General features: G+C 31.2%; 1 protein-coding gene across 1 annotated transcript in view; it reads left to right on the top strand.

Moving 5' to 3' along the window:
• Nucleotides 1-27,399, top strand: part of LOC115883989 (diacylglycerol kinase eta-like) — a 186,797-nt gene that overhangs the window by 110,357 nt on the left and 49,041 nt on the right. Inside the window, exon 7 of the mRNA XM_030902415.1 lies at nucleotides 10,521-10,736. Coding sequence (XP_030758275.1) covers nucleotides 10,521-10,736 — 216 coding nt within the window. The remainder of the gene's footprint in view (nucleotides 1-10,520; nucleotides 10,737-27,399) is intronic.

Genomic DNA, 27,399 nt, shown 5'->3' with positions numbered 1-27,399 from the left:
AATCATAGTCAAAGAATATACCTAGCTAGAAAAAGAATGGACTCTGCCATACTGAAAAATGGTCCTACAGAAGTGGCGCCATCTATTGAGTAGGGCTTGTTTTAAATGGATCGAAGCGCGGGCTTTTTAAATGAGCGTATTTATTGAATTTTGCTCTAAAATAATTAAATTTGATTATTAAATCTTATTTTTTACACAAATTCAACAATACTAATAACAAGTATCGTTGTGATGTGTAAAAAATAAGATTGGGTCTTGTGCAGAACAGGTCCCCACGAAATCGTGGTTTTTTTAATTTTTAATGTGGATCCCATAGTTAATGGAATGGTTTAAAAGAAAAAAATTGTTGGATGAACCACTTTTTCTACGAAAAAAAATAATTGAAAATTCCAAATTTTCACTACATTTCAATGCGAAAACTCCCTATTATAACCTTCATAAAGACAGTAAAATACAAGGTTATGCACAGTGTTGCCATACTCACCCTGTGTAAAATCGACGAAAACGTTCTACTTTATATTCGTTTTTTTTACATTTAGTACGCACTTTAAGAACACGAAAAATTAAAAATATAATAAACGAGGCAAAACAAAAACACTATAAAAATAAATTGACAATAAAATCATTACACAGTATTTAGCACAATTGTTTAAAAATATATTTTTCCCGGATTTGTTCAGTAAGATTCCGAAATGGATGTGATCTGCGTACTTCCAAACACTCCCCACCAACCTAACCTAACCAATGCATTAACACCCCCAAATAACCAGGCTAACCAATGCATTAACACCCTCCAAATAACCAGACTAACCAATGCATTACCACCCTCCAAATAACCAGAATATCTAACCTAACCTAACCTAACCAATGCATTAACACCCCCAAATAACCAGGCTAACCAATGCATTAACACCCTCCAAATCACCAGGCTAACCAATGCATTAACACCCTCCAAATAATCAGGCTAACCAATGCATTACCACCCTCCAAATAACCATGCTAACCAATGCATTACCACCCTCCAAATAACCAGGCTAACCAATGCATTAACACCCCCAAATAACCAGGCTAACCAATGCATTAACACCCTCCAAATAACCAGGCTAACCAATGCATTACCACCCTCCAAATAACCAGCCTATCTAACCTAACCTAACCAATGCATTAACACCCCCAAATAACCAGGCTAACCAATGCATTAACACCCTCCAAATAACCATGCTAACCAATGCATTACCACCCTCCAAATAACCAGGCTAACCAATGCATTAACACCCCCAAATAACCAGGCTAACCAATGCATTAACACCCTCCAAATAACCAGGCTAACCAATGCATTACCACCCTCCAAATAACCAGGCTAACCATTGCATTAACACCCTCCAAATAACCAGGCTAACCAATGCATTACCACCTTCCAAATAACCAGGCTAACCTAATTGAGCCTAATGACAAAACTTCATTGATTACGCGTCGAAAAACAGTATATATTAAAAAAACTTATATTTTCGTAGAACCTGAAAAATCCGCAAATTTTATTTCAGAAATTGCTTTAAAATAATCCACACTAACGAATAAGCTACTAGACAGTTCAATTTTTGTTGCACTAAAGTGATAACTTACCGTTTTAAGTCCCTCCACAACAACTTTATTTCAGAAGAAAATCATATAAAGTAATTTTATTGACAACGTCGCAAATTCTATGCGAAGGCCATAGATGACATACCGATGATCGATTAACTGTCAATCGAAAAAGTCATAAAATTGCTAGCTTGAGCTGATGTAAATAAATATATTTTCTTAATTTTTATGCTTACAAAGAAGATTCGTTACATTTTTGTGCTTAAATTAGATCATTCCACGTCTATATAAGGTAATAAAGTACTAATATGTGATGTTTTTACTGAATCCGTGTAGGAAATTTAACATATTTACTGTCCGTCGCCTGTACCTAAAATACGTTTTTTTGCCGCTTTTTAAAGATAAAACACATTCATCCAACAATTTTTATGCTTAAAAATATTCAGTTTAAGATAATCTTGCAAAAAAATCCCAAAAAAGTGTTACATGCGTGGGGACCTATTGTGCACCAGAGCCAATAAGATTTAACAGTATAATTTATACAATTATTAAATAAAATTAAAGCCAAACATGTGTAAATATTATTTATTATTTAAAGTTTTTATTTATAAGTCAAATATTTAAACATCGTTTATTATAATAAAAAAAACCAACGTAATACGCCCAAAGTTTTGTAAATGGAGTAAATATAAATGGGTACTTAAATGATGGCAAAAATAAAATACTTACATTATATTTTTGGGGCCACAAACACAAGGAATTGTCTAATAAAAACACGTATAACAAATGATAGTTTGAAAAACGTTTTGATAATCATTTTTGACGATTGGCGCTATGACAACGACAATATTTTTTGAGAATTTGACAATAGTATGACAATGGCCGTTGGAAACTATGGAAACTACAAAAAAAATCTGATTGAACGCCATCTGGCAATAACTAGTAGCAATTTCTTAACCTAAAAATTAATTGCACTACCACCTATTGCCCGAGGCTGGAACTATTTTATTTGAAATTGCCGTGGAAACGGTGGAACCGCTTTTGCTATTTCACTTTCCAGCCCCTAATCATAGTTTGTAAACCTAAGGTATGTCGGTTTTGACTGGTATTTGATTCTTACCTGTTCGATTTTAATATAAAAACAGATACAATATTTCTTACATTACTCAAAATCGGCTGGTCCAAAATTGTTCAAATTTGACATGTGTATTTACCATACATAAACCGTTAAAAAATCTATTTACGGCTTTGCTGCAAAAACAATAGGGGAGCCAATATTTGAACAGTTCAAAATTTGCATGGGATTTCCTATATTTTCAACGATGATGCATCACCCGGTATAATGTGCACACATTAATCTGTTATGATGGTATTTACAAATAGTAGTAACTAATAACATTTACTGCATTTGCAAGTATATCTATTTAATTTAAATTTCAATAAAAATATTTGTTAATCGTGGATTAAATAAATGTTTTAAATATAGAATATGGGTTGTTTCGATCTCTTAGTGTTAGTACTATCGTATCATAAAAGGACTATCTTTATGCACTTTTAAAAAGCCACACCATTTTTGTTTTTTGTAAGTGCATAAAGATTGTTATATTTTTTCAAGATTTCTTTGTCATGTTTGTTCTCAGTACTGTTTTTGACGTTGGTAGTAAGTTGTGTTTTCTTCTATTTAAATGTAAAATACTGTTCAGCCACCGTTCACCGTTACGTTATCATTATTTATCAAATATGAGTTTTAGGGTTTGTCCGAGATTAGCTTGATTGAGCGAGTTCAGTTTTTTTCGGCATTTGTTCATTTTTACATGAACTCTTCATCAGTTACAATCATTTTAATTCCAATCCTTTATGGACTGTTTTCAAAATTCCTATTCCTAAAGCCCATCAGCAACTCGCTATATTATTTTAAAACACTATCAGTTTCTATTTTTCATATGGTAATCGCATAACAATTTCGATTATAGTAATAAAGGACCTTTATTGTCACGTTCTCATTCAAATTATTTTTTCAGGGAAGCTACAAACTCTTTGCTTCGACTGTTTAAATGCTTCGGCATATTTTCAACACACAATTTCAAGAAATGCAATACAAAAACTCGAAAATTTAGTTCTTAAAAGAACTGAAAAAAAAAAGACTATGAAAATAGGCAAAAAAAACGAGAATTGCTCACAAAAATTCAACAACAACACGATATTATACAAAATAATGACTGACATTAGGATAATTGTCAAATAATAAACGACAACCTTGCTGAAAACGGCGCATTGTAACCAACATAGTGATAACAAAATACGGCTTAAACTAAGTTTTGCAGCATTAATCTAAATAAAATATATGTTACAATCATTTGCTCTATAAAGTAAAATGAAGAGCCGCTCGGTATCTTAAATTATACAACAAATTTAAACATTTTCATACAACAAATTTAAAAAAGTATTGTATTGTAGAATTCTCCCTATGAAGATATAAAATATATCGAAATATTGAGATTAAAAACAAATGAATTTTATACAGGGTGTTTCAAAAAACGTGTGCCATCTCTCGTAGAGAGATTCCTCACGTAAAAATAAGATTTATTTTTCATATCAAGATCGCGCCGATTCTGCTTTGTTTCGTAGGTGCAGAGTGTTAAAATCTTAATAATTTTTCGATTCATTATCATTTTCTTCCAAGTACTTTTAGTGATACGAATTAAATTTTGAGGGTAAAGGTTAAAACTATAAGTGCTACATATTTTAATGGTAAAAAAGTGTGGATAAATTCATCAGGGACGTTCATATGGGTTATCAAAGAAATATTTAAAAAAAACATATGCGTCACTGACTTTTTTCTTTTGATATAAAAATAATGTAGGCCGTCTAATGTGAATTAAAAGTTATTTCCTGATATTTTGTCAAATTCAGCCTCTTTGATGAGATAAACGCAATTTTATTAGTCACAATTAATAAAATTAAAATAAAAATAAAAATAAAATTAATAAATTATAGGTATATTTTACCTAATTTATTATTAAATATTATTACTATTAGTTATTATTACTATTAGTCTAACCTACAACAATTTCAAATAAAAAAATAATGGTATTTAAGATAATTATTAAAAAACATAATTTTAAAATATTTTAACATCCTGTAACTCTAAAACTATGCATTTCCGTACTCATGTTTATAGGAAATTTTTTCATATTTTTTAATGAGGAATCAATGAGTACTTATTTAAAACTTCCACAAGTTATTGATATTAAAACCTAAATATCGAGAGACAACTTTTAGTCGGCATTAAACTGCTTACACTATTTCGCTAACAAGAGAAAAAAGAAGTCAGTGACGTACATGTATTTTTAGAAAAATATTCCAGTTATAACCCATATGCATGTTCCTGGTGAATATATTGACACTTTTTTAGCTTTAAAATATGTCGTATTTATAGTAACTTTTACTCTCAAGATTTCATTCGAAACGCTAAAAGTACTTGGAAGAAAATTATAATAAATCGAAAAAATATTAAAACTTTAACACCCTGTAGCTACGAAATAAAGCAGAATCGGACCTATGTTGATATAAAAAATAAATCTTATTTTTATGTGAGGAATCTGTCCACGAGAGATGCACATATTTTTTGATATACCCTGTATAATATAAAACACTAACGGCCGTATTCATAGTCGAGCGCCAGCCGCGCGCCGAAAAGAAGCGCTCGCCGAAGATTTATTTCTCCGGCGAGCGCTTCGATATCGAGAGAGAAAAAATCTCTTTCATAGTCGGCCGCCAGCGCTGGCGAAAATGACGGCGCTTCGCCGACAAAATTTCACTTCGGGTGGAGAGTTTTAACAACAGGGAACATGTTTTCTTCCTTTTTCTACATAAAATCGATTATACGAACTTTAACATTCTCTAAATATTGAAATATTTTATTGATATTGGGTAATTTAAATATTTTATTGATGTGTCCATTATTTTGTTATAATTCGTTTTAAAGTAATGAATAATATCTTCGTAATCCTTCACTTATAGTAAAAAGATTTACAATTTTTTATATACATATTTTTTTGGCTAGGTATATTTTTGGGTCATAATAAAAGGGATATTAAGTTAATAATTTACATAATGGGGAATTTAAGGTCTGTTCGATTATTTGAAAGTTTTATGGATTCGTTTTTATTACGTTTATAAATTTTTATAGACCTTAACCTTAAAATTTTTTTAAGGTTAAGGTTTAACCTTAAAAAACCTTTTAAAATTATTTTAAGGGAAAATATGACCATAGTAGAAGTAATTTATATTTTTAAATGTTTTGTGAATTTCGTATATTTTTTCCATCAGTTTGTGTAAATTACAAAGAGAATTAATGTCATAAACGAAAAAACAATAGGAAAAATAAAAAATTATAAACATAACAAAACCAAAACGATAAAACATTTAAATGGTCAAATAGACGGACGGAATTCATATGCCTCCAATGTAATGAATAATGGCCTCAAAAATACGTATGTCATCGTTCTCGTCGATTTCTGCATTTAATTGTACATTTAATCGTCACAATATTATAAATATCCATAATTAATTCAGTTTGTTTGGTGCGTCTTTCAACTAGAAAAATAAACCAGACTAAACTGGCGGGCCGCCCGGAGATAGGACATGCTCCAGTCGCCGGCCGAAAATCACCGGATGGGGTTTAAACTGCGCAAGTGTTCTTCGCCTGGAGATCGACTATGAAACGGAAAAAAAATGCGTATCCAACCGCCCGCCGGCGAGAGAGCGGTTCCTCTATATGACGGATGTGCGCACGCGTTACTCGGAGAGCGCTCGACTGTGAAATAAGAACGAAGAATTTCGGGAAAGCTTCCGCCAGCGGGCGGCTGGCGATCGACTATGAATACGGCCGTAAGAAATCGAAACAACCGATATTCTATTTTTAAAAGTTTTATTTAATTTAATATTTTTTTTTCTGTATTATATTTAGTATACGAACTTTTTTACAAACATTAGGTAGATCTTTAGAACTAATGGATATTATCAGTCGACCTTTGCTAACTTACTAAGTATAAATGAGAATAATCTATCATTATTACTATTATTGTAGTCTATAGAAGGATAATGCATCGAGAATTCATATTAATATTGATTAATTTAAATGTATCATTCTTTAATGCAAATTTATTTCTTTTTAACGCTTTATAATTATTATTTGTAGAATTTAGTGAGACTTAGAGACACACGTTTTATTTACATTTTATTAGTACAGCAACCAGTAAAAATGCACTCCTTGTTTCTTAGTGTGTGTTGTTTATTAGCTTATTAGTATCTAATGTATATACTCGTAGGTTAATGTAAATAATTTATGGATATTTTTAGAAGTAAAACACATGTCATTTGCATATTCAAAGTGTTATAAAAAGATGGGATACACAATTTCTCCTGATAACCGTCCAGCCTAACATACCACTCCTTTTGATAAAACCTACCTCAAGAACAATTAACATCAGGGATGGCATTATACAAATGGCAAATATACAGGGTGGTCTGAACTGTATTCCGGAAACTTCGACAGCATATTCTGCACAATAAAATAAGTAAAAAAGTTCGTTTAAATATATGTACTAAAATGCTTAGTTTCGGAGATACAGGGTGTAGAAGATTCATTTTTATTTCGATTTTTTTCTAAATAATTTCTGAAGTAACGTCAATATTTGGATGAAAATTGATGTCTGGAAGCTTTTTGACATGAGAAATTTTATTTTGATATCAATATGGCTCTTACTTGTAGAGGGCGCCACATACATATTGTTTTTCAACTGATTTAAAGAGGAATATTTTTTCGTCCATACCTGTATAAAACTACTGAGTAAAAGAATATACATTTACGATGTTTTTTACGTAGAAAAGGTCTCTTGGTAAAAATCGTTACGAGTAATAGTTCTCGAGATATTTGAAATCGAAATTATCAATACCTGTCATCATTGTCATAAAATTAAACGTGTTGACTTAGTTGACTTGAGTTATTAGATTGAAATCATAAATTTGAAATGTTTTATTGTCAAAACTCCAACTGAAACTGTTTTATCATCACTTTTTCGCCAAAAAATATGATTAATTTAAAAAAATAAAAATTTCTCAAATTTATTTTTTGAGCTCAACGTGTTTATTTTTTGTCAATAACGACTTGTATTGACTATCTCCATTCTAAATATCTTGAGAACGGTTGCTCGTCACGATTTTTACCGAAAGACATTTTTTACAGGGCCATATCTAGACCAAAATTTCGGGGGGTTGGCTTGAAGGAGGGGGGGTACAAAAGCTGTTAGGAAAAAAGCATAATAAAAAAATCGCTTTGGGCTACACTCAAATCTTAATTGAAAATAAAATTTTAAGAAAGTAACAAGTAAAAATTATTAATCTTAAAGGATAAACTGGGTCTTTTCCCTGGAAAAACGATTGACTACCTCTTCGATATCAATATTTATTTCTCTATGTACGCTTAATAGAGCAAGTCCTGTCAATCGCTCCTGACCTGTAGAGTTACGTAGGAAGTCCTTCAATCGTCTTATGCCGCAACCGCACATGCGGCATTTAGCGAACTCCGAGCACTCGTCAACTACCGAACGCTCGTGATCGGACTTCACCTTTCCATCCACACATGCTATATAGATAGCAACAACATAGAGACGAGCGCTCGTTCTCGTCGCCGATCGGGTCGCCGAACTCCGACTTCCTCATCCACACACATAGGAAATCGGCGAAGCCCCGATCGGAGATCGCCGAATACCGCATGTGCGGTTGCAGCATTAGGGTTGAAAAAGACCTTTCTGGTGTAGCTGTTGACACTTGTAGAGTTGCTAGGATCGTTAATAAAATGTATATATTTGGAAATATACACTGATTACACATAGTCGGTCGACTGCAGGTAGCTGCTTCCATTTTTGCCGCCACAAGTCTAGTTCTGCCGCTAAAGTGTCATAGTCCAAGAATTCTTTGTCTAATAGCAGAACAATAACAAACGTTAATCACGTTAATGACCAGCAAAACACACAACATTCAAAATCTTGTCCTTGTCAAACTTTTGCTGTTTTAAACACTTGAATGTCCTTGAAGTCGAAAATCGAAAATGACATTTGCATTGTATAATGTATATTTATCAATGACTAAAGAATACAAGGACAAATAGCACCCGAGACCAAACTGTGACCATCCTTCCAAACAGTGCCGTGGCACATATTTTACTCAATATCAGAAAAATAATTATCGAATTCAATAAAAAAACGCTAAAAAGGTGTAGGAGACTGTTAATTTTCCTATAAAACGTAACTTCTGGCTCTTTCTTAACATTGCCGCTTGAAGGGATATTTATATTTTTGATATTATATGTTTTCACTAGGCCTATGGTGTATCGGGTGGTATCATACTAATTAATTACGAAAAAAACGTATTAAAATGTTAACAAAAGGTACATAACTAGTATCGACGTATAGTACATATCAAATACATATAATATCAGAAAAATAATTATTGACTTCAATAAAAAAACGCTAAAAAGGTGTAGGGGACTGTTTATTTCCCTCTAAAACGTAACTTCTGGCTCTTTCTTATCATTGCCTTTTACACTTGAAAGCTGAACAAATTACCATTGTAATAAAGTTTATACAAAGTTCACTACACACAACCAACTATTAAAAATCGCCAAAAATTGTCGTTGATGACCAGCTGATGATTCATTCGTTATGTCTAAAAAGTTGGCGTCTAAGGTCACAAATTCTGCTGCAGCCCGTATATGGGCGTTACATGTCCTTGTATTCTTTAGTTATTGATATTCATCCATCTTCTTCTTCTTCTTTTTTGTTTCGTTCCTACTTACTTACTTAATGATCATTACTTTTTAAAAATTTTCGGCCATAATTTCGGGGGGTGGGGGGGGGGGAGGATTGAACCCCCAAAACACCCCCCCAGATACAGCCCTGATTTTTTACGTAAAACGTCACGGAGATGTATATATTTTGACATTCAAAGATTTTGACGCATTGGTTTTATACAGGTACGGACAAAAAGTTATTACTCTTCAAACCAGTTAAAATTCATGTAGACCTCTATAAATTGAAGTCATATTGACATCAAAATCAAATTTCTCATGTAAAAAAACTCTCAGACGCCAATTTTCATCTAAATATTGACGTTATTTCAGAAATTAATTGGAAAAAATGAAAATAAAAATGAAATTTGTACACCCTGTATCTCCGAAACTAAGCAGTTTAGGACATACATTTATACGAACTTTTTTACTTGTTTTTATTAGCAGAACATGCTTTCGAAGTGTCCGGAATACAGTTCGGAGCACCCTGTATATAAAAATAATTTAATTGAAGTAAACTGTGTAAACGACTTTTTAATTATTATACATATATTTTTTGCCACTTATTACTATTACCACTTATGGCGTTGTAAGATGTACATCAATAAATAAATAAATAACCCATAATAACGCTTAGAATAATCTTCATAATGGACTAGTTTTTGCCAATATGTAATAAGTAAAATAAGTTAATCAATTAATTACTAAAATATTAGTTATTAAATTAAAAATAAAACAAGAAAATGATATAATAAATATGTTGTTTGTCAATTTTAAATAGATTCATCTCATAAATCCCTCACAATGTAGCAGCGCTGTCGCCATTGCTTGTCACTCAAAGTTGATCACGTGCATTGGAAATTATTTTGCGATTACCGTAGCTTTATATCCTTTATGTTTGGCACAATTTGAAAATGTTTGACAAAAGATGCAAAACTTGATGCTTCACTGGCAAAAATACATCTTCTCCGAAAAAGAACAAAAGTACAAGAAAATGCCAATTGCATTTTTCCGTGCCTTAGAAATGAGAGACGCGACCCGTCCCCTATGTATATTATTGTTGAGCTAGCTGTGGTCCTTTTTCCAGTGCAAGTTCCCCCAAGTGAGCGTGATAGTAGAGCCCCCCTCCCCGATTTTAACCGAGCAGATGCGCTGCGAGCGCATAGAGACGATCCGCATCGAGATCGAGGGCGTCCCCCCCGACGACGATCTCGACTTCGGCCACCCCGCTCTCGGCCCCAGAGCGGACAAGCTATCGGTCAGCGACGTGAGCAACAACAGTTCCACCACCAATTTGCTGACGGTTAGTACTCCTACCACTACTGCTACTACCGCTGCACTCGAGGTCAGCAGAGTGTTGCCGCTTTCAGTTCTTTGTGATCGTTTGTGTATATGCACCAGCCAAAGATCTCTTCCTCGTAGTATCTGAGAGGAGCTACGATAACTCGGTACTTGCACCCACTCCGTTTTCTTTTTTTTCTCTCTCTTTTTGTGTTATATCCGTTGTACTGGGTATTGCACCACTCAAAATATGACATGAAATAATAATATACAATATACGTTCCATTCTTTTTTAATCTTTCTACAGGATTGTTCACCACATACGACACGGGGTATTATAGCTAAACGATTAGATTTCGTTGAAGGACTACTAGACCTACAATTTAGAAACATTTTTTACAAGATACAGAGTTTCGCAAATAAATAAAAAATATCAAAGTTGTATTTTTTTAAATGGAACACCCTGTATATTATTACATTTTTAGTTTCTACGATTAAAATTAAGGGAAATTTCATTAAGGTTTACCGCATTTTAATGTTACTGTTTTTGAAATATTTAGGTTTTTGTCAAAATACAGTAATAATTTAAATGCTGCATTTCCCTAGACGTATTTAAGTTTTTAGTACCAAATATTGTACTGAAGTATTTCTATTTACTAAATTTTGTGTTGCAATAATAAAAAGTATAGTAACTTATACAGAGTGTCTAAAGATTTATTTTAAATAATTAAAATATATATAAATGTAATACCCTGCATATTTTATCAGATGCACAATTTAATTGTCTGTCAAATTGTATTATACCATTTTTACCTACCTCTTCAAGTTTTCGTAGAAAATGCATTTTCTTATAATTTAGACCTCATTTATCAACATACCCGTGGAATATTGACATTTTAGATTATTTTTAAAGATGTAACATTTTTTTAAAGAGTACAGATACTAATATTGTCAATATAGTTCTTTTATTTCATTAAAAAATAAAAAAACTGTTTAAATATTTATTAAAGAGAACCAATTAATATGATTCCAGTATTTTAACTACATTAATTAACTGTTTGCGTTGACTAATAATTGCTACAAATACTTAAAAACTGAATTTTGTATATGTATTAGACAGTGTGCCGACAAGTAACACCTTAAAAATTTTATTTTATTTTTTGACGAATGCTTATTTATAACAACAGAGAGTCATTTTCATAACTTATTATTATATTGATTTCTGATTCAAATCCACATTTATTTAGAATAATTTATTAACTAATAAAATTAAGTATGTAAATAATTAATATTTGAGAGGAAATATAATGTTGGTATATTTAATTAACGGTATACTCTTTTATAAAGATTTAAATAGTTTTCTTTTTGTATACAAATGGACTAGTAATATTAACGTTTTTAGCACCTATACAGTTTGTACATTTTGTACATTTGTTGCTTTAAAAACAATCTAAAATGTCAATATTCCATGGGTATATTGATAAATGAGGAATAAATTATAAAGAAATGCATTCTCTATGAAAACTTTAAGGGATAGGTAAAAAATGGTACAATACAATTTAATAGACAATTTAATTGTACATCTCATTCTCCTAAAATATACAGGGTGTTCCATTGAAATTAAACAAGTTATTGCCGATTAAAGCTAGTAATTATTTAATATAAATTTCTAGACACTCTGTATGAGGTAGTATTAGTTTTATTATTACAACACAATAACTGGCCAATAAATAAACTTCAGTAAATATTTGGTATTAAAAACTATGATACCCTTGGAAAAATGAAGCCTTAAAATTTTTACTGCAATTTCACAAAATTGAAAATATTTCAAAAGCGGTAAGGTTTATGTAACCTTCATCAAATTTACCTTTATTTTAATCGTAGAAACTAAATATTTAATAATATACATTCTATTTAAAAAAAAATACAAATGCAACCCAAAACTTACAATTTGTAAAGATCTAATCGTTTAGCTACAATACTCCGTGTCGTATGTGGTGAATAATAGCCCTGTATAATTTAGTGGTAATTTTTCACAAGTTCATGTTTTAATAAGCGACGTCTAGATATTGACCTCGAAAAATTATCGTGGATTGTCATTTCCTAGCCATCTTTGACGCCGTTTTTTTCAACATACCTACAAGTTCTGTTTATAAAAAATCTTAACAAATTTTACTACAGATAATATTTTAAATTAAATAAAAAAAGTTAATTTCAAACACGTTTATTTCAATAAAAATAGCATATTTCTTTTACCTGTGTAAGGTATACAGGTAAAGGATATATATGTATATATAAGTATTAGGATACAATATACAGGGTGGCACCTCTCATACGCCGCGGAAGCTCCAAGGAAAACGACAGTTTATATTGAAATAAAATTTTTGTGAGCATATGTAGGTCAATTCGGAGCACTTTTAAAAAATATAAAGAGTTCTACAGGGTGTTCCCAAAAAACGTTACATATCAAAGTTGTGTTTTTTGTAATGGAACACAAAAAGTTATACGGGGTGAGACAAAATTAATATTGAACATTGGTCTCCTTTAAAAGCAAGTTACTCCTTTAATATAAATGGAAACCCAGTAAGTATATTATTCCGATATTCAATGGGGAATTCAGGTCTCTTCAAAATACTATTAAGGTTGCCTACCCCTCAAACAAAGACTTTCCTAGATATTTTAATTTTTATGATTTAGTGTCAGTAGATCTTTATTATTTGATAAAATCTAGGTAAGCTGTAATGTGTCTAACGTTACTTCAACATAGCTGCCTAATTAGTCCTAACTTTAAAAACTAGTTATCATTTTGTATCAGTTAAAACAAACAAAAAATCTCAGAAATTTGCCAAAAATGGAAACTTATATCACGTCAGAGAGAATTGATAATGATTCTTATTAGATGGTGAATGCAGTGTGGATTCACCCGTTAAAATAATACTTAAATACTCCTAATTTTATCGAGTCTGGGGATATGTTAAAGAGATTGTTTATAAAACTCGACCAACTATCGTCGAAAACATGAGAGAAATGGTTGTAGCTGCTTTTCGAAGTAGAACAAAGCAAACAAAAAACAAACAAACAACGCTTTATTGTGCAAAAAGCCAAAACAGCTTCATCGACAAAGCACTCACAAACAACAAAATCACAAAAAAATACAAACAACAAAAAATACACAATACAAATAATACAATTCAAAAAAATTTAAGTCTTTAAAATTACAAAAAGAATATACATGGACAATTTTAGAACAGTACGCAGTAAATAGATATAATTTTAAAGTTATAAAATATTAAATACTTGACCTTTGACCAGTGTGTGAGATGATCAAAATTTTAAAATTCAAAATTTTTCATAATTAAACATCAACAAAAAGTCGTTTACCGCATATAGGGCTCTCCAGTAGGTATGATTTTAGAGCTTTGCGAAATGCGGGAAAGAATGAAAGCGATTTGATATTCAAAGGCAGATGGTTGTACATTTTTTGGCATTGTACAGTATTGAACCTTTAACTAGTTCTGAGCTGGGGGTTGGCAGATAAAGATCGTGCTCTGCATTCCTAAGTGGATAGTTATGAGATAGCCTTTCGGGAATAGCAGATATGTGCTTGCGGATTAAGCAAACTGATTCAAAAATGAATAAAGAAGGAAGAGTCAGTATTTTCAAAGAAATTTTAAAGAAATTCTGGCAGTGAGTTCTACTGTTCAGTCCCAATAAATATCGAACTGCTCTCTTTTGAAGTCTGAAAACACGATCAAATTTTGTTGCGCAGCAAGTACCCCAGAATGGAAGGGCTTAACGAAGATGTGACTCAAAGAGGGCATAATAGGCTATTCTAGAGGTTGAGAAGTTAAGTTCCTTAGAAACTGATCTTAGCGCAAAACAGGCAGCGCTTAGTTTCTTTGATAGAGCTTCAATGTGAAAGTTCCATTTTAACGAGTTGTCTACAAGAAGTCCTAAGAATTTCACAGAGTCCACGACGTCAATAGTAGTGTTATTAAGTACAAAAGGTTGTATAGTACTTTTGTATGACAAAACTTTAGTTTTTGATAGGTTGAGGCATAGGAGATTAGAATCGCACCAAGACTTAATGGTGCGTAAGTCACTGGATATAGTATCATATAGTGCCGCAACATCTGGGCCGCTCCAAGTGAAACTAGTATCGTCCGCAAAGAGGCAGATTTTACCGCTAATGTCCAGATTTGTAATGTCGTTGATAAACACCAGAAACAAAATAGGGTCAAGTACTGAACCCTGAGGGACACCACATTCTATAGGCTTACAAGAAGACATAGACGTATCAATCCTCACAAGCTGCCTTCTGTTGCCAAGATATGACTTAAGCCATTCGAGCGGCACTCCCCTGAAACCATAGTATTGCAATTTGTTAATTAAGATATTATGATTTACACAATCGAAAGCCTTAGAGAAATCACAGAAAATTGTAGCTGTAGAGTGAAGTGAACTCCACATATGCCTTTTAAAATGAAAAGATATTTTGAAAAGAGAATCATTATGCATTGGACAGGAAAGGAAGTATTTCAGGAAGCAAGTAAATTTGATTTCATCTGCCTAATTTTTAAATAAACATCATTATACGTTTATATCTAGTTTTAATTCTGTAATAATTAAAATATATTTTAAACGAGTATTTTTTTTATTATCGTTGTGTATTTTACTTTACATCCTTTAATTTTTGTTAAATTAACAAGAGGTATATCACAGCCACCTAGATTTGTTCAAATAATAAAAATCTACTGACGCAAAATCATAATAATTAAAATATCTAGGAACATCTTTGTCTGAGGGGTAAGCAACATTAATAATATTTTGAAAATATACGAATTCCCTATTAAACTGGAATGATATACTGGATGTTCCATTTAAAATAAAGGAGTAACTTACTTTTGAAAGTGACCAATGTTCCATATTAATTTTCTCCCACTCTGTATAATTTTTCGGGTCAAATTTTAATTTGGTTTCACATACAATCGTTATTGTAATTAAATATCAGGCTATACAGGATAAATTAAAATTTAGGTAGCTGTTATTGAAATTTAAAATTTACTCTTCATTTTCATAAAATGTGAAATATGTTTATGAGAAAAAAAATTAAAATTTTTGGACGAAAAAAACTACCTGTCAAAAAAATTTGTAATAGTCTAAAAGTCAAATTTAGTGATTACCACGCATTAGCACATGTGACTAGCTATTTCAAATGATGGTGTCATGGATTTGAGCGATTAAAAATTATCATAAATAATGTTTTTCTTATGTAAAACCACTTTTTTATTTCACTAGTGAAAAGGTTTTTCAATTCGTCACTTTTTGACTATACATGTTCCTATACCTAAAAGAAATTGTTTTTAAGTTATTTAAGATTTAGTTTTAAAACGTATTTTTTTCTTGATTTTATCTAGCTTCCTTTGACGCTAAGTGTGAAACAATCAGACAATTTATTTCAATCAGCCAAAAACCGAATTATTTGAATTTCCTATATTACAAATACTGCCTGCTTAAGAGTTTAGAAAGTGTATTTATAAAAATATATCTTTATTTTCGCTCTTGCATGATATCTAATAACCTAATAGTTGATATTATTAATAATATGATCGAAAAAAAAACTGCTTTTTGAACAAGTTTCACAATATGACATGGCCAGATCTATTGTTTTACATCACTTGACGTTTAAAGTCATAGGCTACTGGTTAAAATCAATAAAAATATACGCTTTAAAACTAAAATGTATATGCAAAATGTAACGAATTGAAAAACCTTTTCACTTGGTTAAATACAAAAAGTGGGTTTCCATTTAAAAAAAAATATTTATGATACTTTTTTAATCGCTCTATTCCATGACAGGCCATTACTACTACTATTATTACTGCCATTACTCGCTGACGAGAATTCGACACACACCAGAAGATGGTCGCGCAAGTCGTTTTCTTTCATGAGCTTTTCTGTTACTGAAAAGCCCGATACGTGATGTTATCTGCCTACCGCACTCCGGACATTCAAAAATCTCATTGCTTTGTTGCGTCTTTACTTTTTGGTTGTCGCTGTTAACTGAGTTTTCAATTCTTCTCCACTGAATTCTATTGTGAGTTGCTTCTTCCCACTCATTGTGCATGTTAATTCCCTTTAAGTTTTCGTCGAAAACGTCCTTGGACCTTTTCAGTCCACCCGGCCTCCTCTTACCGTCTACAAGCTCACCGTAAAGCAGAGATTTTGGTATACGGTTTTCTTGCATTCTTCATACGTGACCAGCCCATCTTAAGCGGGATTTTATAACCACGACTTCAATACTCTCGCAGTTAGCTTTTTTAAGGACCGATACATTTGAGATATAATGGAACCACCGGATTCTTAAGAGTTGTCTAAGGTGTCTCTGTTGCAACTTGTTTAATGCGTTCATGTGTCGGCGGTACGGCACCCAGATTTCGCTCCCATATAACATGGTGGAGATTATAATTGCTCGGTACACTGCAAGTTGCATTTTTGTACTCAAGTCATGATTGTAGAAAACCCTGTCTTTTAATTTCCAGAATGCTCTTGATGCGCTGCTAATCTTGTGCTGAATTTCAAAGTCAATATTGGCCGTTTCCGAAATCAAACTGCCGAGGTAATTGAATTCCGCCACATATTCCAATAGTTCTTCTCCGATTTTTACAGCATTGTTGTAATCTTCCGGGGGAATGCACATGATTTTGGTTTTGTCGATGTTTAGCTTAAGGCCCAAAGCCTGGTAAGCCCAGGTATATGTGTTCAACATTTCTTATAATTGTTGTAACGTGTTTGCAACTAGAGCGCAGTCATCAGCGTATTGAAGTTCTGTGATGAATTTTGTACGTGTTTTTGCCCTGAGTCTTTTTATGTTGAACAGACCGCCGTCGCGGCGTATCTGTTCCTAATGCCCAATCCTCTCTCCTGCAGTTTGCTGTCCACTATAATGGAGAGCGCTGCGATGAATATGTTGAATTGGAGAGGCGCTAAGACACATCCCTGCCTAACTCCTGTATTTGTTAGGAATGGATCGCTCAGAGTGATTCATGATGTGACACTCTTGACTTGTTGTTGTTGTGGAGGATTTTAGACACTGTAAGAAATTTGTTAGGTACTTCGAACTTTTTCATAATTGCCCAAAGCGCATCTCTGTTCACAGAGTCGAAGGCTTTTGTTAGATCGATGAATGCAACATAAAGTTTAGACTGCGGCTCTTTTACTTTTTCCTGTAGCTGACGGTGCCGCGGTTGGTATGAAAACCCCTTTGCGATTCTGGAAGGACTTTTTCTATATATGGGTGCAGGCGGTTTGACATAATTTTTCCAAGAATTTTTCCTCCAATAGACAATAGTGAAATTCCCCGGTAATTTCCGCAGTCCGATGCACTTCCTTTGTTCTTAAATATATTCACTATATTCGCGTTGCGAAAGTCCTGAGGTACCTCTCCGCTTTCCCATATGACATCGAAGAGAGTCTTAAGATGACCAATAAGTTCTTTACTTGCACACTTGATTTTTACTTGATTTCGGTCGGAATCGCATCACAGCCAACTGATTTGTTGTTTTTAAGCTGTTTTATGGAGGTCTTTATTTCCTGTTCTGGTTATTGGGATGTCTAATACATCGAGGCTGTTATACTGAGGTATTGTATTTAGTGCTTCTATATTGGGGTTGTTTTCTTGGTATATGGCTGTAATGCTCTTTCCAGCGATTTCTGATTTGTTCTTCCTCTTTTAGAAGTTCGCCGAAATGACAGGCCATTATTCTATGATATTCGAACAATAATTTAATTTTGGAAATAGATAGCCACACGTTTTCTCGTTATGTCACAGTGGCTGTGGTAATTGACAGGCAGTTTTTTTTCATCCAAAAGTATTAAATATTTTGTTTCTCAAAAACGGTTAATGTTATGTAGGTTCTGTTTAATAATAAAATAATGTTCTGTTTAATATCAAAATTCATAAAATTTTACAGAGAATTTAAGTATGTAATAAAAAATGGGTGCACCCATTTAAAATAAGAAAATTACTGTCAACTTCCGGTATATCCGGATGTGCCGCCATATTAAAAATATTTTTAATCGATAGATCTCGTTGTAAATCACAACAAAATCACAACAATGTTCAAAATCTCCAATCTAGATATTGTAGTTCTCAAGAAACTTCTAATGCACGCTCGGCTTGGGACACCCTGTATATATATATATCCACTTCCCATCTAATAATTAATTAGGCAATATTTAATTAATTATTAATAGGTACTATCAAGTATTCCGTAGTTAATGTATAAATAACTAATTTTACGTATCAGGAATTATTAATAATAAATATATTCATAATGATACTGAATTACAGGCGATACTCATATTAAGATATAAATAATTTAAATATCCAATCGATATGATAATCTCATAATCATAATAATAGTACCTAATACATTTAGCAATAATATATATATATAATAATAATATACACTCCCATATTTAATTCGTTAGTTTCATTGTGTTTGTAAGTTTTCCGACTTAAATTAATTTAAATAAGTACATTTAATTTTTTTTTATTTATTCATAATGTTCTAACACACTATTGATTTGTTTCATAAATACAGGGTGAGTCTTAAATAAGTGCAAATATTCTGAGGGCTGGTATATTTCGATAAAAGAAACATATTTTCTCTTAACCGTTTTTCAAATAAACCCAAAATAACCGAGTTATTTCACTTTGAAAATTATTTGCTCATATTTTGAGAGCCACTGAAAATTTTCTGGGTTTTCTTTCTTGTGAATTTAATCAACAACCTACTTTGCCATAATATGGATATATTATGTTTTTTAACTAAAAACTTAAAAAAATCCAAATTTTTTTCGAAAAATTCCGAATTTTCAAAATTTTTATTTCACGAAGAAACATCATAATAAACGTGTTTCTGGGGTCGAAATATATCACCCTAAAAATATTTGCATTTATTTAAGACTCATCCTGTATATACCGTTTTGTATAATAAATTTGTAAATACCTATCTCTGTAAAATTTTTTATTTTTCAATTATAGGTTTTACATGTTTATATTTTTACACTTTCTCTAAGAATACAAATTAATTTGTAATACTATACAAGGTGATCCGAACTGTATTCTGGAAACTTCGGCAGTATATTCTGCAGATAAAAATAAGTAAAAAAGTTCGTATAAATATATGTCCTAAAATGCTTAGTTTCAGAGATACAGGGTGTAGAACTTTCATTTTTATTTCGATTTTTTCTAAATAATTTCTGAAATAACGTGAACATTCGTATGAAAATTGGTGTCTGGGAGTTTTTTGACATGAGAAATTTGATTTTGATGTCAATATGAGTCCTGCTAGAAGAGAGCGCCACCTACGTGTGTTTTAACTCTTTTGAACCGTAATAACTTTTTGTCCGTACCTGTATAAAACTACCGAGCGAAAAAAATACATCTCTGTCATTTTTTACGTAAAAAATATCTCTTTGTAAAAATCGCTACGAGCAACCGTTCTTAAGATATTTAGAATGTAAATAGTAAATACATGTCATTATTGACAGAAAATTAACACGTTGAGTAGATAGTTATTTCACTGAAATAATAAATTTGGGATTTTTTTTTTTAATTAATCGTAAATTTTTCTGCAAAAAATGATGATAAAACAGTTTCTGTTGAACATTTGACACAAAAACATTTCAAATTTATGATTTGAGTTTAATAACTATTTAGTCAACATGTTTGATTTATGTCAATGATGACAGGTATTAATAATTTCTATTCCAAATATCTCGAAAACCATTACTCGTAGCGGTTTTTACCAAGAGACCTTTTTCACGTAAAAAACGTCGTAAATGTATATTTTCTTACACAGTAGTTTTATACAGGTACGAACGAAAAGTTATTAGTCTTCAAACTAGTTAAAAAATATGTAGGTGGCGCACATAAGTCATTTTCGCCAATTTAGGCGGTAATAAATAATACCTTTAAAATTTAAATTATTTTTTAAAACAAAAATAATTTGTTTGGTAAGAAAATAAATAAATGCGTGGAATAATAATATTTTGTTTCATTTTATGCTTGTACAGGGTGTCTTACGAAATATATTATTTTTTTTTTCATTTTATTATATCGAACTCAAACAAAAACTGTAGTTCGTTACTTTTTTGTAAGTGAATTTATTATTATCTAGAAGGTTTACAGAAGATGTACTGTATTAGTAATTGAAAGTAAAAATTAGCTTGAACAATGAAAAAAACAACCTAAAACATTTAACAAATATAAATAAAATCATAATAAAACTATTTTACTAAAGAAATTTATGTAACAATAATATTCAATCATCAATAATGATCATCCTGACTAATATTTTCATCATTTTGTCCTAACCCTGATGCCTGTAAAGTACGCCCTCGAAGTAAATTAAGAACCTCTTTTATAAGTGGTTCCTTATTTGACCGTGCTCACACACATTTAGACAAAGAGTAATAATAATAATAATTTAATTTTTTAATAATTTCCACTATTTCATTATAATGTTCGTCGCCATCATGTCGCCCTAAATTTAGAGTATTCAGAACAAATCACAAAACAGATGCATTTTTTTCCTTCAAAGAATTGCCTTCACACCAAGCAGAAAACAAGAGAGATTTTTCTATTGACATGGTACCTAAAACAATATATATTTATTCTCTTGGCACATCTTGGCAACTAAATTTAGGATAGATTAATCGATAAAAAGATTGTGAATAGGAAAAAAATGTTCTTGAAATAAATCTGTATAAAGGCTGAATTATAAACCTTTTTAAATACAAGGTTATGAAAAAAAAACTATTTTTTCCTTTTCATTAAAACATTGTATCTTTTCGCCAAGTCACAAGCTTTTTACACGGATATTATTTTTTTTAATAATAAATCTTACCTTATGGTACATAATAACACAACACTACCTTTTAAACTCACTTTCTATTCGTAACAACAAAATTCGAAACTTTATGAACTAATGACAGTAATTTTACAATGTGAAATAATTCAAACAAACTTTGATATTGTCATTCTCGCCATGGCCTCCTCTGTTAATATTAAAATATAATATTGCAGAAATAATATCTATGGGGGCTCCAAGATGAAATATAAAAAAATATTTTTTAATGGAAAATAAATTTCTTGCAGTTTTTAGGTATATAATAAAATTATATAAGTTTCTTGCCTTGAACTGCTAATATAGATTTATATTATTTATTATTATATTTATATTTATTTTCCATTATATATTTTGGGCTAGCAGAAAAAAGCCTTTATTTACTATCGATAGTTGTGCCTCGGTGGTACGAAAGTACTACCATTGCACACAGGCCGCTATCTCGCGATGCGGGACTTAATATCTTACCGCTACTTTACAACAAGTCGTATGTATATACTCTGCCCTGTGCTCGTCGTTTTGTGGAAATACCCAAGCTCACCTGATGATGGGGTAGGGCCCCGAAACCGGTAGTGAGAGCAGGTTGATCCACATTATGACGAACACAGCGTGGAATTAATTTCTGTATTAGCAGTTCAAGGCAAGAAACTTTTATATAATTTTAAAATATTTTTTTCGACATCCAATTTTTTATTTATTAATTCCTAAAAATACATAAAATGACCTGTGTGGCGCCCTCTACTAGTAGGAATCATACTGACATCAAAATCATATTTCTCATGTCAAAAAACTCCCAGACACCAATTTTTATCCAAATATTAACGTTACTTCAGAAATTATTTGGAAAAAATCGAAATAAAAATGAAACTTCTACACCCTGTTTCTCCGAAACTAAGCATTTTAGGACATACATTTATACGAACTTATTTACTTATTTTTATCTGCAGAATATGTCGCCGAAGTTTCCGGAATACAGTTTGGACCACCCTGTATATTTATTTCTGGGGTCTTAAAATTACTATTTAGATTACTAGTTTGGAAATAATTTAAATAAAAGAGAAGTGTATCATGTTTTTTAGAGTTATGTTTAACTATTATCACATCAATCACTAAATGTCAAAATATCTTGTATTAGCATTCTTCTTTGATGAAACGAATACTATTTTATCAATACTAATATTTTGGCCAGTTTTAGCAAATATATATTCACACAATTGCAATATGGTTATTGGTAATATACTTTTCATGATGTTTTATACATGTGTTTTTGTGATCGTTTTTATGTTTAGTATATATGTTTCTTTCCAATCTTGTTCGTTCTTCTTCTCTCATTATAAATGTATTTATATAATTATTCAATAACTGGCGTGTGGTTTTAAAACAAACTGCAAAATTCAAGGCAAGGTTTCAAGCCCACTTTATATTATACTGTTTCAACCAATCATGGTCTGCAATACCAGATTTCACTGTTTCACCTCTTTGTACATATTTTTTTGTGTTCTTTATGTTATACATTTAGATTTACGATTGAGGAAAAGTAAAACCCCTGCCATTTCTATATACGTGTCCTAGTACTAAGATATTTGGAATCTATTGACACTTCTGTATATAGAAAAAAGAAAGATTGTGTTCAATCAAAATATCCTTTTTTAACATAAGGACCTTTTAGCTGAAAATAGCCTTGATAAAGATGAAAATACACGTCGCAACATCGGCAATTTTTTAAATAAAAGGTTGTTAATTGTTAATTTCCTGGTCCTAAACCTGCAAACGCCATTTCATGAATGTGTTATGTTAAGCACGTTGCAAAAATTAATATCTTAGTGACTCGGTATGTACAGGGTGTCCCACTAAGAATAGCTCTCGGCTGTATCTCGGAAAGTATCAGCCGTAGGGCCTACGGAAAAAAATATTTATAACTAAAGGGTCTATGAGAAATTGCTGGAAATTATTTTCAAGTTTGTAAAATGGCCGCTATAGGGTACAACTGCTATGGAAAATAAGAAAATAGAATGTTTACAGAATTTTGCCTAGATAATGGGTACTATAAATAATAGCTTCATAATCTTCAGTAAATTTTGTATTTTTTTTTGTTAGAACCATTTTCCCCTATCTGCTAAAATAAAGTGGTGGGGGAAGGTTAGATCTATCTTTATTTAAATGTTAATAACTCTGGACTGGATGATCAGAATCCAACAAACGGGGGATCGTTTAAAAGAGCGTTTCTTACTCTATATTATACCATAAAAATTATAATAATAAGGTTTTGAACGTAGACGCTAGGGGGCGCTTTCTTACAATTTAATAAACATAGCGCGTTTTTTCAAAAAAGTTAAATACGATAGTATATGTAATTTTACCTGAAAGTAAAGAGTAATAAAAGCTCTAAAAGTCAGTGAAAACCGCATCTTGATATCTTCTTTCAAACCGAAGATATTAGCAAAATTATAATAAATACCAAAAAATAAGCCCCTTAATTACCTTATTTTTACAACACGGTATCACTAGCCCTCTTGATTATGCCCATTCTAACAAAAAAATAGGATAGAAACTGTTAGTTTTAAAATCGACGAAATACCAGAATACCATAATACCAGATGTATTAATATCTAATAATTAAGATATTAATAATAGTGAATAATAAACCATGATTCAGTGAAATCATAGAAAAAAAAATATATAATTATATTATATGTTTTGTGTATAACATTTTAAATATCTAGTTTTATTTTTACAATTTGTGACAATCTGTTTACATGTTATATTGTGTTTGAATATGTACATTTGATGTTGTAATTAAATCCATGTACGCCATACGCTAAATAAATAAATAGTGAAATCATGGTAGGCTTTTGACGTTATAGTATAAACGTCAAATTCTTATTAGATGAACATTTTGATAGTCTTTTATCTTTTGATTGCTTTTTCAAAATGCCAACAACTTCAAGTACTTCAAATAATAAAGGCATTTTGAAAAAGCAATTACAAGATGAAAAACGCTGCTAAGACTATCAAAATGTTGATCTAATAACAATTTGACTTTTATACTATTACATCAAATGCAACTTTTTTCCAAAGGCTACCATGACTTCACTGAATCATGGTTTCTTAACTGTTATTAATATCTGAAATATTAGATATTAATACATCTGGTATTGATTTTAAAATAAACTAACTGTTTCTATCTTATTTTTTTGTTAGAATGGGCATAATCAAGAGGGCTACTGATATACCGTGTTGTAAAAATAAGGTAATTAAGGGCTTATTTTTTGGTATTTATTATAATTTTGCTAATATCTTCGGTTTGAAAGAAGATATCAAAATGCAGTTTTCGCTGACTTTATAAGCTTTTATTACTCTTTACTATCAATTAAAATAACATATACTATCGTATTTAATTTTTTTGAAAAAAAGGTGTTGTTTGTTAAATTGTAAGAAAGCGCCCCCTAGCGTCTACGTTCAAAAACTTATTATTATACTCTTATACTTTATTATTACTCTTTTAAACGAGCTCTCGTTTATTCTATTCTGATAATCTGGAGTTATTAACATTTAAATAAAGATAGATCTAACCTTCCGCCACCACTTTATTTTAGCAGATAGGGGAAAGTGGTTCTAACAAAAAAAATCCAAAATTTACTGAAGATTATGAAGCTATTATTTATAGTACCCATTATCTAGGCATAATTCTGTAAAAATTCTATTTTCTTATTTTCCATAGCAGTTGGGCCCCCTAGCGACCGTTTTACAAACTTGAAAATAATTTCCAGCAATTTCTCATAGCCCCTTTAGTTATAAATATTTCTTTCCGTAAGCCCTACGGCTAATACTTTCCGAGATACAGCCGAGAGCTATTCTTAGTGGGACACCCTGTACTTGCAGCATTCTGTCAAGTAATATAAAACTTAAAATCCATCCTGTAAATATTTTCATACAACTAATGTTTTAAGATCACACGCCATCCAAAATTTACGTACATAGTACATAGTGTCCTGTATATTCGTATACTTTACAGGGTTTCTCGTTTATGAATAAATGTTACACGTTACTGTGTCACTTTTTTATGAAACTAAAGATGCGACACAGATTTGTCCTAGCCCTTTTAGTTCCTGAAAAACAAGGCGAATTTGAAATTGTTGCATTTTGGTTATCTTATAATTTATCGAAAAGCTGAAAACTTGCAATACTTTTACGTTGAATTCAGTAGAGCAACTAGTTATTCTCTGAGAGCTGTTATTCTTGAAATATAACCTAGCATATGTTTTTTAGATGGGATAACCTGGAAATTATTTTTAGATTTTAAATTCCTTGTTTGTATTTCTAGAACAATAATAAACTCTATACATACTTTCATAAAAAAAAATAAAGGTAAAAAATTAATTATTAAATTTTTAAACATCAGTCAGGTAATGAAAACAATCGAATAATTTATACGACGTCAAATATTGGTTATTGACTATTCAACGCTAATTTCTGTATTTGAAATGATTGCACAAGTGCATGAAAATATATTAACAATAACTCAGATTGACAGAGTGTTGTCTCAAAGCTACACAAGTTCACTTTCAGTGTAGTTTATTAAGATAAAACGATGGTAAGCAAAATTTTCTGGTTAAATTAAATAAAATAATAATACTGAGTAATGTTAAAAAGTTAAATAATTATTTTTTTTTTAAATTATTTATGAATATAAGTATAGAGTATATTATATTTTTAAAATAATATACAGGGTGTTTCATTAAAAAACATAAGTTTGAGTCATATTTCGAAAATGACAGCTCCCAACGAGAAGCCAAGTTACACCACTGAATTCTACGTGAAAAACTTTACCGGGCTCATTATTTATTTTTCCTTTTCAATAAGTTATAAGATGACCAAGATACAAAGGAGGTCAAAAAATGCAACATTTTAAAATTGGCTAAAATTTAAAAAGGCTAGGACAAATCTGTGCGTAGCATATTGAGTTTCATGTAAAGTACTATAGTAATATGACAAACGCATATCTTTGAATTTCTACTCACGAGTAGACCGGGTGTTTTCCAAAAGTGGCTCACCACTATAATTTTTTTTATTTTTTTTCAGATAAAAAAAACGAACTATTGTAGTATATGACAATAATCGGGATTCGGTCGCTTCCTGTTTCAACCGGAAATGACTACAACTTTTGATTTTTAAATGGCACCCTCGATTATTTTTTTACTTTATATGATAGAAAATATCATTCTGAATAGAATGTCGCATCATAATGTCAATTTTTAACATTTTCGATTAAAAAAAAATGTATTTAAATTTCAATCTAGAGTACCATGGCTGTATAAAAACTACTAATTTTTAATCAAGGAGTCTTGGAAAATACATCGGATAGTCTAATGTTTTCTGTTTTAATGTAAATTTCCTGGCCGCTTAAAATATGCCCAAATCGTATTTTTAACCGTAACTCAATTTGTGGGTTATGAATAGGCGTATAGCAAGGGGTATATATTATTTTATTAAAATTAATTAAGAATTTGAAAAGACGTCAGTCTGTAGAAATATTATACTTGTTTAAAAAGCTTATGAAAAAATGTGGGATTTGTAAAAATAATGACAATAAAAAGCAAATATAAGTGGATAAGACGGATTTTGCTGCAGTAACGTAATTTGTAGTGAATTTTATATAAGAACAGGCGACTTAATATATGTCATTAGGCCATTTTTTTTGTTATGGATAAGGCGGGTTTTGCAACTTACGCCTCAATTGAATGCATTTCGCATCAATCAATCCTCATT

Source organism: Sitophilus oryzae, unplaced genomic scaffold, assembly GCF_002938485.1.
Source record: "Sitophilus oryzae breed Bouriz unplaced genomic scaffold, Soryzae_2.0 scaffold_2008_pilon_pilon, whole genome shotgun sequence".
In the NCBI taxonomy this organism is placed as follows: domain Eukaryota; kingdom Metazoa; phylum Arthropoda; class Insecta; order Coleoptera; family Curculionidae; genus Sitophilus; species Sitophilus oryzae.
Note: the sequence above shows the minus strand (reverse complement) of the source record. Positions and strands in the feature narration are given on the sequence as shown.